The sequence below is a fragment of the Elephas maximus genome, chromosome 20 (genome assembly GCF_024166365.1).
Source record: "Elephas maximus indicus isolate mEleMax1 chromosome 20, mEleMax1 primary haplotype, whole genome shotgun sequence".
Taxonomy (NCBI): Eukaryota; Metazoa; Chordata; class Mammalia; order Proboscidea; family Elephantidae; genus Elephas; species Elephas maximus.
This window is the reverse complement of record NC_064838.1, coordinates 55,522,663-55,541,534: the sequence shown is the minus strand read 5'-3', so window position 1 is coordinate 55,541,534 and position 18,872 is coordinate 55,522,663. Positions and strand designations below refer to the sequence as shown.

The following is an 18,872-nucleotide window of genomic DNA, read 5'->3' as shown; positions in this document are numbered from 1 at the left end:
TGGGCCTATCGTGAATGCTCATTCAGAAACTGATGCCAGGAAGGCCTGGCACCTTGCAGCAGGGCTGGGGTGGGGGAAGGGGCAAGGCTCACCCGGATCCAGCTGAGGCTCTGATAATCGTAGAGGCTCTCGTACTGACATGCCAGCTCCCTGCACAGTGGAATCCCAAACTCCCAGCTCTGTGTCATAAACAGGAACAAGGCTTCAGCACCTCAGGCATCCTCAGAATGGCACAAGCCCACATCAAACACAGGAGAGGACATAATAAAAGGCCTCCTGCTAGCTCCAACTCACATCACAAAGAACAAATGCTCAAAATCAATTTGTGGAGTATGACATCCAGAACTATGGTCATCTAACTGAAGGCACATCTTTTAGGGCTCTGTTCAAAAGTCTCCACCTCTAAGAGCCCTCCCTGACCACCTCTCTGCCCCACTGCTCTGAACTTGTCTTATCTAAAAAAAAAAATTTTTTTTGTTGTCTCAGTCTCAAGGAGATAATCAACTACATGAGGGTAGGAACCCTGTTCATTTTATTTACTTTATCCTCAAAGCCTAGAGCAGTACCAGGCATGTAACAAGTACTCAATAAAGATTTATTTAAATCTTTATTAATTTAATGAGTTAATAAAGGAGATGCTGACCTCTAAGCTAAGACCACCTGATTTCAAAAACAGGTCTGGAGACCAAGCAGGAAGTGACTACTCAAGGACTTGGTAGCAGGCCTGGCAAATGTCCTTTTTGGAAAGATTCAAACCTTAAACTAGGCTTCAGAAGATCTTTGCCTAGTTAGATCCCAGGCTGCTTCTGTGGTGTGGTGTCTGTTATGGCAACAGGCCCAGCCTAGGGCTTTCTGGGGAGAGTTGCAGTAGCCTTCATTAAGGGACAGTATGGCCCATTTCCTTCTTCTCTTAACTTAGTGCCTTTTCTCTTGGTTAGATTTGGAATCATCAGTTTACTTGATATTGTCCCTCCAGCTTTTAAATAATAATTATTACTATTATTATAGGGAATCTCAATCATATAGAAAAATAGAGAGAACAGAAGAATGACCCATCACCCAGCCTCAACAATGACCAATTCATGGCCAATCCTGCTTGTATCATTCATACCCTACCCACTGGCTGGCCTCACAGTTTTTGAAGCAAATCTCAGATATAATTTCCCCCATAAATTTTTCCACGTGAATCTTTAAAAGGACTATAATTTTAAAAATACTGTTTGAGATAGCATCAGGGAAAAGGACAACATTGTTTCATTTGTGACTGTTTTTTCTCAAAAAGAGCATATTATTTCCATCCTCTGAAGAAATTAGTGCCATATGGATTGAAACTGCAGGACCAATTAAAAAGATTGAAACAAACCAAGGAAAATTTTAAATATGTAGACCCTGATTCCCTGGCCCAACACAATGCCCCTGCCTCAGTCAGCTGGAAAGGATCTTGCCTCCCCGCATTGTCACCTTTCAAGGAAGCACACATCAGTCCCCTCTCCTGCTCCTAGTGCTGCTTGGGCAGGTTTCAGCTTAAGAACCCATAACAGGGTCTGCCTGGCAGGCAGTCTGCGGGGGCTGGCTAAGCAGCTGAGCTCTGTGCAACTTCCGGCCAGCCTGCCAAGAGCTGCCCCATGGGGGACTGTTCATTTAGGTTATGAGGGCCCCATGTGCAGCGAAAAGCACTCCGCCTGCCAACAGCAACTCCCAGTATAAACGTGTCTTCTCTCCCATTGGGATCAATGCTTATGTCTTGCTGGCATCACTGCCCTAACTTGCAGGGCCTTCCCAAATTATCTTTAGAGTGAGCCAGGACCAAGAGTTTTAAGACACTCTGCCTGCCTTGAGGGGTTGTGCTGGAACACTGGTGGGACTGGGGCTTTGAGAGCTGCCTCTGCACACAGGTGAAGAATGTGCTGCAGATACAATGCATCCCCATCTGTAGCTTCTCCTTCTTTCAAGCAGGAGGCAGAGCCAGCTCTCACACTCCTTACCAGTGTCTGAAATCCCACAACTCCTATCAGCTCTGGCAGATGAAGGCTTTGACATCTTTGTCACACGCTCTCTACCCTCCCTCCCCCATAGGGATGGTACAAAAGTTGCATTGACTTAGGGATCACTCTAATCGGAAGGCAAAGATTTGGGACTCTAGTTTGCAGTCTTTGTACCTCTGCATGTTTACAGCATATTGGAAGCAACAGACTTGGCATTCCTTCAAAGGAATGTGGGCCACAGAAAACTCAGGCAGGGAGCCCAAGCCCACCCCCACAGAGAAGGCTGGTCTAGCACTTAGGGTCTGTATTCCGGGTGAACACAGGCCTCTGTTCCACCTTCCCTCTAGTCTGCCATGCGAAGAAAGACCACCTTCCATCCGTGCTCCTCTCCCTCCTTCTCTCAACTCTTACTGGGCCACCCCCCGTTTTTCTGGAGTTTCTCTTCCTCCTTGTCTGGCCCGGGATAGTTGACCCTCTGTCGACCGAAGCCCAGCCCACCTCAGAGCAGGTTCCTAGATTAACCACTGGAGAGAGAAGAAAATGGCCTAGTTGAACTTCCAACCAATCCTTTTGTGTATCCCGGTAATGAACATGGAACCAAAGTTGACTGAGTCATCAATCTGTTTAAGGCAGACAATACAGATTTTGGGGAGTGTGTGAAGGAAAAGCCAGGAGTCTGGCTTCTGGAGCAGGTTGTTCTAGCAGTGTTGAGAGCTAGAACACCTTTACCTGTCCTTCCCCTAAATCTTCTCCTTTCTGCCTTCCTCCTGCTGCCAAAGTAGCTTTTCTCTTGACATCAAGTATTCCTGCCCTACAGGAGCACTTTTCTTCAGCAACCAGATTTTGCCTTCCTGGAGCCATTAGAAAACCCTGAATCCTTTCAAGAACTGGTTAGTCTTACCCACTGGTTCCACTGGGTGCTGAGGCATGGGAACAGATTTGAACCTTCTGTATGAGCCCAAGAGAGTAAAAAAAGAGTACATCTGATAAATGCCCCTGTGAGGATGAGCTCATATGAAGTGGCTCAGTGAGTGGTCTGTACTCAGCACAGAACACGCTCCCCCCAGCAATTACAGCAAAGGCAGGGTTGCTAGAAGGAGTGGGAAGATTCCAAAAAGGTGGCCTATGGGGCTTCCCAGTCCTTCTCCCCTTCCTGCCCACTACAACACTTAAGGAGGCTCTGTGTTTCACTTCCTAGTCTATAAAATGGAAACTATCAAAGTTTAAATCTGCTTTTGTAAGCACTACCATAGTGTGGGATGAGGAGAGGGCCATTAACACTCACAGGTCCCATTGGCAGGCTCAATCATTCTGTATTTGTGCCCATGGAAAGAAAAGAGGAAAATGAGTACATTACAATCACTCATGCACCCTCACATTAGGCTTATGTCCTTCCCTCTGAGCTGGGATGGCTTGCTGGGCATGTGTGTGAGTGGCAGCTCTGGGATGGGCTATGTGCCAGGAAGACTGGCTTACAAGTATGCTGGCAGAAGGCCCTAGATTAGGCCCTGGTCCAGTAAGGGGAGGAGGATTTGGGCTGTGTTGGGGATACATCATGTGTGGCTGCTGAGAGCTAAGCATTGGGCCTCTCTTCTGGCCTAAGTTACAAGAGAGCTCCAGCAGTTTGGGAAGGTTCTTGGTTACCAGTGGCATTCCCTGCATGAGTGAATGTTAAGTTTTCCACGTGGGTGTTTTTGACAAACACAGAAGCCTCCTGTGTTATGTAAAACTGAAGATGGTTTTCTGATTTATGGGCACAAGTCATTAATGATTAAATCTTCCTTTTTTAAGATGAAAAAACTCACTTTGTAAAACCAGTTTCCATCCATTTGAGTCCAGGGCTCAGTTATTACAGTTCCCTGAATGACCCTACTTCAGCTTTTTCAAATCTGTTCAAAAGCTGGATGATGAGAGAATGGTGTCACCAAGTTATACAAGCCCCAGCCTTTCCAGTGCATGGGCCACACCCAGTTCTAGATGGTCAGAGGCCCCCAGAGGAGCACTCCCAGAGATGAGAATGAAGCCGCTGGGGAGCTCCAAGGAAGCCTGCACCAATGCTGACAATACCTGCCAGTCCCACAGAGGGGCTGCTGATGGAGAGTAATTCCAATGACAGAAGCCCAGGCTGTTTGGAGAGGAAGGGAAACCCGGGACAAGAGCACATACCAGTGAGAGGCAGTAGAAGCCTCCTTGTGCCTACGGCTAAAATTCACTAATTTTAACAGCTCGCATCTTCTATGGCAGCTTAGAAAGCACATCATCTTTAATTCTTTAATTCTAATAAATACAAACAGGGCCCCAGAAGCCCCTTCTGTAAGAGTATTAGCATTTATAGATGGGCAAAGCTGGTATGTGGGGCTGCTTCTCTCACCCCTGATCTAGAACCAGCTTCCAAGCCACAGAATTATGCTGCTGCTTCTTTTCTCTCCAGAGAAAATCATTCTGCCTCCGAAACCGATGCTCATACATGTGGTACCTACCCACTCACTGCCCCCCACGCCCTCTCTACAGCTGCTGTCATCCCTATAGTGTCAAGATGCCATGTGTCATGGCAAAAGCTGAGGGACACGCCTAATGACACCCACCTTGCCTTTGTTGAAGTAGTGGATGATCTTCCGGCACAGTCCCTCTTTCCGCTGCCACTCTGTCTGAGATGGGTAGTGGAGGAATTCTCGTAGCGGCCGGTCCTCCCACTGTAGCAGCTCACAGTAGAGGAGCAGGGTGAATGCAGCCTCTGTGGGGACAGGCAGTGTGGAGGCCCAAGGGCTCCCCCTCAGGGGCCCAGGAACAGCCTAGTGCCAGAAGACCGGGCTGAGCAGTATGCCAGGGAAAGGTGTGTGCAGCCCAGATCAAGGACACTGGATACCAAAGTTGAGTGAGGGGAGACGCACAGAGAGACGGTGGGGCTGCCCAGCCAGCAATAACCCTTGTCCACAGCACAAAGGAGCCAAAGATCCAGGTAGACACCTCCCCCCACCCCTGTGGTCTGGTTAACTGTTATGGGCTCCAGATAAATAACAGCCCAGCTACCAGGGCATCTACACGATCACTTCTACAAGGGTGCACAGGTTGCCTTGCCTTCGGAAACACTCTCCCATGAGAGACAGCTCTAGGGTTCCGTTTTCCTCATCTCTATCAATACTAAGAGGCACTAGAGCGGTATGAATCGTGGCAACTGCCTGATGGGCCTGAAGGAAACTAAGTTGATGTTGGACCCAGAGTGGAAGCCTGGCAATGCCTTACTCTATGTGTGGAACAATTAGAGCGGGTTACACAAAAAAAACAACAGCTAAATGCAGTGGCTCTCTAAATTCCAAGAGATGAGTCACACGAATTACAGCAGCTGCCCAGGGTCCTCATTACACAGTCTGTTCTTTCCTGTTCTACTTGCTCATTTTTAGTAGGCATCTCCTACTGGCAAATTAATTAGTTCTAGCTTCTGCCTGGCCTTCAAGATCCTACTCAAACCTGCTCTCTGTGACTATGAAGAGTCTAATTTCTAATTATTTCGTGACCCACTTCCAGTTTTAGCCAGGCCTACTTGCTTGTGGCCACTTTCCAGGCTCCCCGTTCTGGCCTCTCTGCCTGTGCCCTCACCACTGGATCCTCCTGCCCAGTGAGGCACACGCCTCCTCACCAGATCCAGGAAGCCCTTTCTCTCTGCGGACAAGCTCCTGTGGCCGTCAGGGCCTCCCTTGGGAACGTAGGGCATCACGTGAAATCTTTTTTCCCCTACCTGTATTCTTTTCAGATGTCATTCCCAGGGCCACCAGAGACGAGGTTCAGCACCTGCTCTCTGTCCAAATCTCTGACCCAGCCTCTCAGTCATAGCCCATTCTTCCAGGAGTTTAGCAAATGCCTTTACTGATATATGGAATTTATCAAAGTCTCGCTCTTTTCTGCTCTCTCAGAGGGTTGCTGAGATTATGGGTAGAAGTAGGGAATTGCAGACTCAGTCCAGTCATGTTAGATTTAATTCTTGCCAAGCTGTGCTATCAGAAAGAGTGGTATCTGTGCCAAAGACTCTCTAAGATCTGGAGATAAGGAAGGAGATTCTTTGTTTCTATAAGCCCATCTAATTGGAGTAATGTTTGAGGACAAAGATAGCCTGATTCCTGGTCTATCACAAATTATATCACAAATCAAGGGCTAAAAAACAGTGGCTGGTCACCACAGGGAGAAGGTAGGTTTTTTTTTTTTTTTAATTTTTATTGTGCTTTTAAGTGAAAGTTTACAAATCAAGTCGGGCTCTTACATAAAAATTTATAAACACCTTGCTATATACTTCCTAATTGTTCTCCCCCTAATAAGACAGCACAATCTTTCCCTCCACTCTCTCTTTTCATGTCCATTCAGCCAGCTTCTGACCCTCTCTACCCTTTCATCTCCCCTCCAGACAGGAGATGCCAACATAGTCTCATGTGTCTACTTGAGCCAAGAAGGTCATTCTTTATCAGTATCATCGTCTATCCCATAGTCCAGTCCAATCTCTGTCTGAAGAGTTAGCTTTAGGAATGGTTCCTGTCTTGGGCTAACAGAAGGTCTGGGGACCATGACCTCCAGGGTCATTCTAGTCTCAGTTAGACCATTAAGTCTGGTCTTTTTATGAGAATTTGGGGTCTGCATCTCACTGCTCCCCTGATCCCTCAGGGGTTCTTTGTTGTGTTCCCTGTCATGGCAGTCATTGGTTGTAGCCGGGCCCTATTTAGTTCTTCTGGTCTCAGGCTGATGTAGTCTCTGCTTTATGTGGCCCTTTCTGTCTCTTGGGCTCATAATTACCTTGTGTCTTTGGTGTTTTTCACCCTCCTTTGCTCCAGGTGGGTTGAGACTAATTGATGCATCTTAGATGGCTGCTTGCTAGTGTTTAAGATCCCAGACACCATTCTCCAAAGTGGGATGCAGAATGTTTTCTTAATAGATTTTATTATGCCAATTGACTTAAATGTCCCCTGAAACCATGGTCCCCAAACCCCTGCCCCTGCCACACTGGCCTTCGAAGTGTTCAGTTTATTCAGGAAACTTCTTTGTTTTTGCTTAAATCCAGTTGTGCTGACCTTGTCTGTATTGTCTGTTGTCTTTCCTTCACCTAAAGTAGGTCTTATCTACTATCTAATTAGTGAAAACTCCTCTCCCTCCCTCCCTCCCCTCCTCATAACCATCAAAGAGTATTCTTGAGAAGGTAGGTATTTTTGATGCACTACAGTACAAGGTGATCAGGCAGGACACACATGCATGTACACACACCCCTGAATCAGAGTGGCTCTCAGTAAACAGAGCATGACAAGCACTTTGGAATGCTTTTAAATTTGTTCTAGTTAGAGAAAGGCCTTAGTAATAGATGACATAGTAACTACAATTAAACGGTACCCATCTCCTGTCAAAACCCCCAATGAACACTCTCCATTGGGAGCTCAGTCTGAGGCTGCTGTGCAGTTGCCAGGGAATAGCCTAGGCGGCAAGGTAAGTCTGCCAGGGAGTTCCGGAAGCTCTAGAGTCAGGGATAATCCTGTATTACAGTATCACTTAGTTCAGGCTTTAAAGGTCCTAGGAAAGGCTCTGTTCCTGAGAAGTGACTGTGAGCTCAGGATGTCCTGAACCTCAGAGGGGTGGATGGGAGGGAAGGAGAGTAGAATAGCCTCAGGCAGCAGAGGACAAGTGAAAGTTTTGCCTGCTTTCTGTCCACATGCCACAAAGGAGTTGAGGAAAAGGAACGAGGTGACGGGGGCAGCAGGGGCTCCAGCACTCTAATGGGATGTTGCAGGCATCACTCAGAGCCTTTCTCTGCCTGCTGTACATACCCCTCCAGTCTGCCCTCAGGGGCAGGGGTGCCCCCCCTCCACTCACCTGTGTAGTTTTCAGCCTGCAAGTGCATGTCACAAAGCTTATGGATATAGCGGATATACATCTCTTCTTTGTTAATCTCAGATTTGTAAAAGTTCTGCAAGGGAGAGAAGGAAAAATATAAATATGAGACAGGCTGCCACCTTTAGAGGTCACTTACTTGAGCTCTGGGCAACTGGCCAAATCCCTGGGTGTGCCTGGCAGGAGATGGAGGCCAGAAAGAGAAGACAGTGCCAGAAAGAGAAATGACCAGTCAAAAGAAATACGTGCTGGGTTGGAATCACTGGCAGATCCGTGGGAGCTCTGAGTGGTGGGAAAGACGAAGGGCACCAGGTATACCAGGGATCAGGGCAGATGGGAACTAAAAGACATCAAGGTCAGTGGGACCTTGCCAAGAGGCCAGGCTAGAGCTCTGCTCAAAGAGAAGCTCATTTTATTCCTTTCCCAAGGGGAAATGTATCTGATGAGGTGCAGGCCTCCAAGGTATCTGTAACAGAGCTGATGTCCTGGCTCAAACCCTTAGGCAGTTGCAGGCATGTACTGATGAAAGGCCAAGCCAATCACAGTGCAGGACAGAAACCAGTCCACTGGGTAGATGGAAGAGCCCATGTCCTCTCACCATCAGGTTAACTGTGCAGCCGATCTTCTTATTCTCTGTTTCCTCTCCTTTCATGCAGTCCCTGGAAGGGAGAGCACAGAATGAGGATCCCATGATGTGAAGAGGTACCCCTGGGACAACAGAGCTGCAGTATCACTAGGGTGCTAGAATAACTGCACCCTAGGCAAGGATGCCCACCAACGGGAACTAGCTTCAAGATCCTGTGATCACAAAACCCCACAGAATGGCCCACATGCTCACACCCTACTTGGCATTTCTCCTCTGGAGCCTCCTCTCACCAGTCGCAGTGAGTCTGGAGCTTCCTTCTGATTCTGGGGCAGCTTTAGCAAGGGCTGAGCTGCATTCATGTCGAGAAGGGTCTGAGCATGGGAGGGGTCAGAAATGGCCTGTGAGACACAGGACAATGGCAACACCGAGAACTGATCCTTCCCAAGGAAGAGAAGGGGGCTGGTCAGAGCCAAACTCCTCTGGGAGGGAGCAGAAGCCTGACACAAGGAGATGAAGGAGAATGAGAACCACGTGTGAACTGAGCAAGAAGCCTCCTATACACACAACTAGCCAGAATCCCAACTGCCTTCTGTCTCTCCTTTCATGGCACCCCACATTGCTCTGGAGAAGATACAGTTCCTTGTGAAACAGTCTGTTAGCAGCTCAGGAAAAAAGCTACAGTAGGGAGTTTTCACCCTGCGAGGGTCAGAGTGGAGAGAATGTCTCTGGCTTTGCTTTACAGACAGTCAAAGGGCCCAGTGAAGAGTGGCAGAGCTGGGAGTCAGGAGCCCTAGGCCAAGTCTCCTAGCCTCTGGATGGTCATTTGACAAACCCAGCTCCCCCCACCTTCCCAGCTGCACCCCAGCACACAGAGGGGGACTCTGAGGTGACTTACTAGAAGTGGGATACTGAAAACCCACACCACTCTCACGGCACTCTGCAAAGCCAGGTGTCCTTCCTATGATGGTCTACTGTCAGAGTTGGCAGCTCTGTGGGTTTGGAACCAAAGCCCTCCTTTCTGGGGTTTACCACACCAGCACATTTACCCCACAAGGAATTTGAGCCCTTTGCAGACAGACGTCCTGAACATGCCTCTGCAGAACCTGTCTTTTAGTATTAGGAGAGTCAGGAAATTGCTGTGATTTTTTAAAGAGTAAACCTAGGGGCCACATGGCCAATTAGTTCTAAGCAACTCACAGGGTAGTAGGAGGCCTCTGTCCCTCCAATAAGCGACTCCAGGGAGGGCAGCGAGGTCTTATCTACCCATGTTGGCATGCAGTGGTTTGTATTTTCTAGAAAGCATCTAAAATGTTCACCAGGCATCACCTTCTGTTTGACCATAACCAGAACTTCACAACCCAATCAATTAAGCAGAAAAGCACTGGCTTTGACACTTTTTTTTCAGGGGCATTCCTACACACCTTTGTTCCACAAATGCCTCTCCCACGCACTGCTAACGGCAGACTCCACAAACACCTCTCCCATGAGCTGCTAACAGCCAACTCACTTCTCTGCGAAATTTTTACATCAGTTTTGAGTGGTTACTCAACAGAGAAGATGCTCCTTACAGCCTCTCACTGGGCACGGTCATTGTTCTCCTTTTTGCTCCTTCTTTGGAACATTGGCAGGGAAGACTCTTTTTTTTTAAAGCTAAAAGGAAGTTTTATTCTGCATATATTCAAAAAGGCTAAAGTGGGAAAATGGACAAGCATGCTGCTATAACCATGTAGGGAATACTCTTCTTAAAGAGGCATCTGAAGCATCCTACCTACGTGTGTATACTGAGTTGGATGTGGCCCAGACTAGTGGCCTGACAGCCCTCAGTACAACTGGGGGGCCTGGGAAAGGAAGGCTCTACAACCTCGCCTCTTCCAGGTGGAGGTCCCACTTAGAGCCTTGAGGCCTTGGCACCCGTAGCAATGTCCCTGTCTGTTCCAGGATATTAAGAAAGCCCTTCTAAGGGCTCTACTTCCTAATCTCGGAAATACAGTTGCTACCAATAAGCATCGTATACCTGTCTGGAATTAACAGGAAATTTAACATTGCCAGGTCCTCGGTGTCAGTCTAAAATTCAGTCTCATACTGTAGCTTTGGGTCATTTTGGTCATTCTGGAGTATAGCCTATTAATTATTTTCAGTTGAGATGTATATATATATTTTATCTTTCAAAAAGTATTTTCTTATTTTTTGTTGCTTATAATTTTAACTTTTTAAATTGTACTTTAGATGAAGGTTTACAGAACAAAGTAGCTTCTCATCAAACAGTCTGTACACACACTGTTCTATGACATTGACTAACAACCCCCACGACATGTCAACACTCTCCCCTCTCAACCCTGGGTTCCCCATTACTAGCTTTCCTGTTCCGTCCTGCCTTCCAGTCCCTGCCCCAAGGCTGGTATGCCCCTTCAGTCTTGCTTTGTTCCATGGGCCTGTCCAATCTTGGCTGAAGGGTGAACCTCAGGAGTGGTCTCATTACTGAGCTGAAAGGGTGTCCGGGGGCTATACTCTCAGGGTTTCTCTAGCCTCTGTCGAGCCAGCAGGTCTGGTCTTTCTTTTTGAGTTAGAATTTTGTTCTGCATTTTTCTCCAGCTCTGTCCAAGACCCTCTATTGTGATCCCTGTCAGAGCAGTCAGTGGTGGTAGCTTGGCACCGTCTCGTTGTTCTGGACTCGGTCTGGTGGAGGCTGTGGTAGACGTGGTCCATTAGTCCTTTGGACTAATCTTTCCCTTGTATCTTTAGTTTTCTTCATTCTTCCTTGTTCCCGAAGGGGTGAGACCAGTGGTTAAATTCTTGAACTAAACTGCATTGGGGTAGAGGAAGAGACTTACTTGGTTTCTGTATGGTCTCCCTAGTAAGTTCATCCAATCAATCAATATTTACTGATGCCCACCAGGGGCTAGGCCCCATGCAAGGGACAGAGAGATAAGGACAAGTTCCCTGCCCTAAGGGAGGTGATTTTCTTCTGTCAGAGAGACAGAGAGGTAACAAATGATCATCATCCAAGAAGACATATGCTCTGAAATAGGAGTGCCCAGAGACCCAGATAAGCTCACAATGGGGAAAGCCTTGCTGATGGTGGTAGACTGGAAAGCCAGTCTTGGATGGACACACAGCATGTAGAGATGCCTGAAGGGAAAAATATGAGTGGTAACAGTGTGCCTAAGAAGACTGGGCATGGCTCTTGAGTCAGAAAGACCTGGGTTCAGTCTTGGCAATGGCACTTTCTATTTGTGTTTCCTCATTGGTAAAAACAAGCACAACTGTGTAGGGCTGTTTATGGAATTAGAGATATTGTATATAAAGCACATGATACATAGTAGAGTCTCAATAGATGGGAGCCATCATTTGTTTCCTCTCATGTTAACAAGGAGCTATGCTGTGAGCGTGGGGTGCAGGGTGTGGCCTTCAAGGGCTGGCAGGAGATATGGCTTAAAAAGGAAGGTAAAGGCCAGTTTATGAAGGGTCTTTGATGCCATGTGAGGAGTTTGGAATTTGTTTTGTAGGTACCATCACTGAGACAAGAAATGGAGAAGGAAATTAATTTTGGCCATGAGTTTGAGTTGGTTGTGTAACATCCCAGTAGAGGAATCAAACAGGCAAGCAGAACCAGGTCTTGGAACCTAAGAAATTAAATTCTGCTCTTTCTGGTAGGCCACAGAAAATGAAGGCAACCTTTCTTTAGTAAATGTTGCAGTAAGGATGAGGTGCAGGTCTTTGCCTACCTCCCTGCTCTGTCTAATGGCAGGTGCAGGGGAGGCTGGAGACATGATATGAGCAAAGGAGTTTCCTGCTCTAAAAGGGGCCCCAGAGGGCCATCTGTGACTTTGTAAGGTCTGGGAAAGATGGGCTGAAGTTTGCACAAGCACAACTGTGCTACAGGAAGGAGGGATGCTCAAGATGTGAGCACATTTCTCAGAAACTCCATTTCTATGTCTGGGCTGGTACACTGGACCCCAGAGTCTTCTATATAGCAAAAGTCTTGGCATAGTAGCAACTGTAGGTGGCCTAAACACCCTCATCTCCTGATGCACAGGCTGAGGAGGCTTTCCCTTGGGGTTTGCACTTCTTGTGGCAAAGAGGAGACAACTATTGCTTGGGGCTGGGTTTTATGTCTTTATCCTTCTTCTTTATTCCTTATCACCTTCTTCCAGGCTCCCAAAGGGCACCCTTGGCTACCACCTGGACCCTACTGAGAGGGCAACTAAGGTTTCAGTGGCAGCTTCATTGTCATGTTTGGGCTACTCAAAATCTACAATATGACTGGGAAGGCAGGCTTACATGAAGAAAAAAAAAAAAAAAAAGAACAACCCTCTAATTCCACGTTAACTCTCAGACTGACCACAGCATAAAGATCTATGCCCATACCAGCTGCTTCCTCTAATCACTCATGGCCAGGCCCAGGGAAATAAACAGACTTTAGACAAAGAATGGAGGCATGGAAAAGTGGGATCCTCAGTCCCTGGAAAAGTCAACTGAAAGTTCTCCTGGAGGTCACATTCTTTACAAGGTGACATGTCCCTGCCCATACGTCACATGGCTGAGGAAAGTCTGCACTAAGGACCTGCACCTGTCCCTTGTCTTGCTCTAGAGACAGCTTTTCTTTTCCTCCTTGCTGTGCCTATTCCTCTGAGCCTTGCCCCGTCTGGATGGAAAGCCAGATGGCTGCATATTTCTAGACGCTTACTGGGTGTGTGTCTGCATCTTGAGGTAGGGAATCCCAGGCAGCCCCAGTCCACCTCTGGCAGAAGGCTCTCTCATTCTCTCTCCTCGGCCATCAGCAGATTCCTAATGACTCAATACTCACTTCCGGGAACAGTCCTTTCCCTGAAGGGTGTACGGTCTCAGTTTTAAGGCCAGAGCATGCCCTTGCTTGGGAGAGTATCCTTAACAGAGAGGAGGCTGGGTAGATGCCTGAAGAGATACCTGTAGTCAAGAAGGCGTTCCATGAGGCGGGTGACTGAGGTCACAAAGGAAATGCCGGTCTCACGCCATGTTTCCTGTTCAACCTTCTCCAGCAGGCTATTGGTGAAGGGTTGAGGGAAGCAAACACAATTCATGAGTCTTCCCTGGGCATGTGAGTGAAGTCCCAGTCCCAGAGCCCATGGGGGCTGTGATGGGTCTGGAGATAGTAGAATCACCACACTGCAGTCTTACCTGGGGTAGGGCCCAAACAGCTGGGTTCTACTCCATGCAGCAGAAAGCAAAGACAAGGAAATTACTGAACTGACAGCAACAAATAGAAATGTCTCCCACTGTCCTGTGCAAGCTCCTAAGGATGCCATTGTGCTGGAGGAGGGATTTCAATGTCCCAGCTCTCTTAGGCATACACTGTTCTGAAAGAATGCTGAGTAAGAGCCCACTGAGGGGTAGGCCTGGCTTTGGCAACTGGCTGACTGTCTCTACCACTGTTCAGAGCCATCCTCAACAAACACACAAACCAACCTCTTCAGACAAACTAAGGAAGAAACCCCCACTGACCTGGGGGGCCCACCACAAGTGGCAGTGAGAATCCAGGAGCTGCACCTGGCCATACCTATTGTCAAAGGATGCTCCCACTCAAAATGTGCCAGTGCCAAGGGCTAAATGTCCAGGGCTTTTTCTCACTTGCCAGGCCTATGCTCCTGGCACCTCTGGGCAGCCTTCAGTTTCTTCAAAGAGCCTGGTTTCTGAGCTCCTCTGCCTTCCTACAGGTCTTTTGTTGGGGGTGATAACTCTTTCTGTTTGCTCCAGTCATGGGCCCAGGTCTCATTCCACGCAACTCTGTTCCTGATTCCTTTTCATACTCTTCCTTGAGCTTCTCCCTAGGTCCATGACAGCCACCTAGAGTGGCAAGCCCAGAAGCACCAGGGACTCACACCATAGCGTAGCTGCTGTTAATGCTGCTGCTATGATGACAACTGTTGCCCTGCACAGAGCATCCTGTCTGGGCCAGGGCTTCTGGGAAAGTGAGCGCTTCCTACATGACCTGCAACTGTGGCCTCTGAACTGTGTGAATAAACTCACTGCAAAGAAACTCAAGTGTGTTCTGCAGAGCTCTGGTGTCATGGAGGACAGGGAGAGGTGTTCTGTAAACAAACAAGCATGGGAAATGGTGCTCATTACACCCTCCTTTTGGAAACTTTTCATATCCATTCACACATAAAAGCCTTTGAGAAGTCCTATCATAAAGAGGCTTGCTCAGTTTTGTCTGAGTCTTTTCTATACTAATTAGCCCATGAGCCTCTCTTTTCTTCCCCAGTATACCTACAAACATCTACCTCAAAACACGAAATGGCTTCATGTTACCAACAGCTCTCAGTTCTCAGACTGATCTTTGAAGAGTTTATGAAACACTATTTGGTCAGGTAATTAGGAATTCCAGGCTATTTTTGTACTTTTTCTATTGTAGCAATGTCATTTGTTACTGGCTAAGGAAGAGATTTCTCTGCCTTATTTCCACGGTTAGAAACAACCTCAGCTAAAACAGAAATATTAAAGGCTGGATTTATTTTTCACAAATTATTACAAGTATTTAAATTTCAAATAAATTCACATTTTATTGTGTGACTCATCGAGGGACAAAGTGGGGATAGAATGGCTGAAAGTTCTCTCTCTTGAAGCCTCCTAGAGCTGCCTCTTACCGGTTGCCTGACTGAAGGCATGCCAACACTTCTGTGAGCTCAGTTTCATCACCTCTAAAATGGGAATGAGGATAACCTTTGCTTTTCCCTGCTCACAGGTGTTTGTGAGGATCAAATAAAATAAGACATGTTAAAACATTTTGTACTTTGTAAAGTTCTAAGCAAATGTAAAGCATCATTACTAGAAAATACATTATAGGTTTGTCTTCAAAATGGCATTAAAACAAAGAAAATCTCAAAGCTAGAAATGGTGAGTGAGATGGGAGGGGACTCTAGTGCCATAAATGTCTCAAAATTTCATTTTTTAGGAAAATAACATACTAACATCAGTATCTACCTAGAACCATGGCTACACTGAGTCCCTCTCTTAACTTTGCCCTGTGACAAGTCTTTTGAGGTTTCCTGGCCCCCATAAACCAGATAGGGGCCTTGGAAATGTGGCCCTGGGAGAATCCTTGGTGTCATTCAGTACAACAACCCCATTTTACCAACAGGGAAGCTGAGGCCTGGAGAGGGGGCTTGACTTGTTTCAGAGCCCATGGCAGTGTTTTTCAAGCTGACTGTGCTGTCTTACACAGCAGGGCAAATAGGAGGCTCACTTTCAGAAGAAGATTTACATTTTTTTCCCCAAGAAATGCCAGCATTGAACCCTAAACTGGTTGAGTCTCCATCCATCCCAACTGGAGGTAGTGCATGCTATGAAGACACATGACGATCCTCTTCCTGTCAGCAAGTCTAGGAGCTCAGAGTTATTACCTCTTTCAACCTCTTCAGCTTTCTATGGAGATCCCTGAAAGCCTTGATGTAAGGCACCATTTTCTTGTCAACACAAGGTGAATACTGCTACTCCCAGGAACAACCCAGGTCTCTTCTGATACCTGCCCAGTGCAGGTATCACCCCACCCTTCACTGGCCCTCTTCCCCCACTCTCCAGCCCTTGCATGGGGCCCCAGGGCCTAGAGCAGCTTACAGCAGGCCAAAGAGCTCCCTGTAGCTCTCGTCGCCTTTCCCTTCCGAAACCATGCTGTCCAGCTTGTCAATCAGCTCGGCCTCCACCTAGAGGGAAGAAGAGACTTGGTAAACCCCAGCCACCCTCAGAGGAAGCATCGGAAATCCCGCCCCTGCGACGGGTGAGGATGGTGGGGAGCTGCTCCAGAGGGCAGGGGATTTCCTGCATCTTGGTGTGCTTCCTAGTTTTGTCCTGGCTCCAGATAAATTTCAGGGAAGAAAGATCTTACCTATAGCACCAAGAAACCACAACCGAAAATCAGAGGTAGGGCCTACAAGTATCAGATCTCCTTCTCCCAATCTAAGGCAAAAGGTAAGGATTCCCTGGAGAGGAAAGTATTTTAGATCCGAAAGAGGACTTTGTCAAGTGTGTTTCTTTTTTAAAATTATTGATTCAAAAGTTTTGTATGTATAATATGCATTTGGTTAGAACTCTGCCCTCTTGACAACCAGTCACACAGGAAGCTTGCTGGGGGACTGGTTCTTACTCTAATGGCTGGCATTAGTCTGGGTGGAACGAGATACAAGTGTCTCCTTCAAGAGCACAGACTCCGCCGATCCTGCCCTGTCCCGTTGCTTGTTATTGAATTCTCAATAACACATTTGTTCCTACTCCACGGACCTGTAACGGCATTCAGCAGTGCTCAGCCACTTTTCTAACAGGCCTCATTGGATTTACTTTGAGGTGAGAAATTAGTTGTAAGTTATGTGAGATAAAATCTTTTTAACCTTTCTTTAGCCTTTAAAATGTGGTATTGTGAATTATTTATACAGATAATATAATAAAAAACACAGCATGGCTGCATTTAATAACAGCTATGATAGAAGCATTTTCTCACACCACATAGGGCCAAAGAATCCTAAGGCAAAGAAATAATACAAAGGATAACTGAATTAGGAAATTCACTGAAGGCAGTAAGGGTCTCTGAAGTCCCATCAGGAAAAAATGAGAACAGATGAGTAAATATGACCCTTTTTATAGTGGTCTGCTACATGGCCAGGGTGGGGACCAGAGGTGGATTATCCAATAGGCAAGGTAAGCATGGGCTTACTTGTGCTTATTTACTAATCTGTAGTGTACAATTTCACATGGGTTTCACCACATGTGTTAGTCATCTAGTGCTCCCATAACAGAAATACCACAAGTGGATGGCTTTAACAAAGAGAAATTTATTTTCTCACAGTCTAGTAGGTTACAAGTCCAATTTCAGGGTGCTGGCTCCACGCGAAGGCTTTCCCTCTCTGTTAGCTCTGGAGGAAGGTCCTTGTCTTCAATCATCCCCGGGGCAAGAAGCTTCTCAGGCATAGGGACCCGGGCCCAAAGGATGTGCTCTGCTCCTGGTGCTGCTTTCTTGGTGGTATGAGGCCCCCAACTCTCTGTTTGTTTCCCTTTCCTTTTATCTCTTGAGAGATAAAAGGTGGTGCAGGCCACACCCCAGGGAAACTCCCTTTACCTTGGCTCGGGGAGGTGACCTAAGTAAGGATGGTGTTACAATCCCACCCTAATCCTCTTTAATATACAATTACAATCACAAAATGGAGGACAACCACAGAATACTGGGAATCGTGGCCTAATCAAATTGATAAAAACATTTTTTGGGGGACATAATTCAATCCATGCTACTACATCTTTGATGTGGGGAAAAATAGGTGAAATTGTGCACTATAGATCAGTAAGTAAGCACGAGTAAGCCTGAGCCTACCTTGCTTACTGGGTCATTGTTCCTGTCAGGGATTGCAAAATTGAAGAGGCTTTGTTTCTGTAGGAAGGTGCTGTGGAACTGGGAGAGAGACAAATGCTAGCCACATGAGCAGCATCTTGGTGTGGTAAAAAAATGTGAAACTGTTCACTACAGATGATCTGGTAAACAAGGTAAGCACCGTGCTTACCTTGCCTATTATGGTGCTTACCTTGCCTATTATGGTGCTTACCTTGCTTACTGGATAATCTATCCCTGGTGGGGACCATTAACACACCATTTACTGTCTGACCTGGTAAGTCAGCTGCTTAAATACATATACTTCAGAGGAAATACAAAGTCTGAGGCCAAGGGTCCTTAGAGATGGATGCAATTGTGCTCTCTGTATTGAGAAGATGCATCAGCGAGGACTTTTGCGGAGTTGTGTGAAGTCAGATGGAGCTGAGCCTAAAAGTCTAGAAAATAAGGTGCCTCACTCCCAGTTTAGAGCTCATTCCACCATGCTGGGTCAAACAGCTGGCCACAAACCTCCAAAGGAAGAAGGACCTGATTATAACAAGGGATTTCGCTTCACATATGTAGGTGCAGGTAATTTGTGGTACCCAAGACAGAACGCAGGTGGAGAGAGAACTTGGAGCACAGAATACAACAGTGCAGACAGGGGTGGAGCAGTCTACTGGAGACCGAAATGTTCTCAATGTGGGTTCCTGGGCCAGTAGCATCAGACTCACTAGACATCTTATAAAAATGTAAATTCTCAGCCCCCTGGCCTACAAAATCAGAAACTGGGTTGGGGAACGGCTGTCATCTGTGTTTTAACAAGCCCTTCAAGTGATTCTGATGCCTTCTCAAATGTAAGAACCAAGTGATTCTGATGCCTTCTTAATGTAAGATCCACTGTACTAGGCAAAGGAGCTAGTGATGGGAGAATATGGGGACATCACTTCATCCCTCTTACAGTACTGAAAAAAGAATAGGTTATTAGGAGAAACTGAGAAATTTAAAAGAAAAAAAAAAGGACCCTGAGGATTGCTGTTAGGTGCTGTCAAGTCAGTTCTGACTCACAGCGACCCCATGAACAACAGAACGAAACACTGCCTAGTCCTGC

General features: G+C 46.9%; 1 protein-coding gene across 6 annotated transcripts in view; it reads right to left on the bottom strand.

Annotated features, from left to right (window-relative positions):
- Window positions 1-18,872, bottom strand: part of DOCK3 (dedicator of cytokinesis 3) — a 547,636-nt gene that overhangs the window by 28,431 nt on the left and 500,333 nt on the right. For 5 of the 6 annotated variants that reach the window (XM_049861907.1, XM_049861911.1, XM_049861908.1 and 2 more), the window contains 7 exons: window positions 16,027-16,112; window positions 13,591-13,617; window positions 13,360-13,455; window positions 8,446-8,506; window positions 7,830-7,923; window positions 4,571-4,719; window positions 93-179 (listed from right to left, as the gene is read on the bottom strand). In XM_049861907.1, the coding sequence (XP_049717864.1) occupies window positions 93-179; window positions 4,571-4,719; window positions 7,830-7,923; window positions 8,446-8,506; window positions 13,360-13,455; window positions 13,591-13,617; window positions 16,027-16,112 (600 nt within the window). The remainder of the gene's footprint in view (window positions 1-92; window positions 180-4,570; window positions 4,720-7,829; window positions 7,924-8,445; window positions 8,507-13,359; window positions 13,456-13,590; window positions 13,618-16,026; window positions 16,113-18,872) is intronic. The other variant, XM_049861909.1, reaches the window with a different exon arrangement.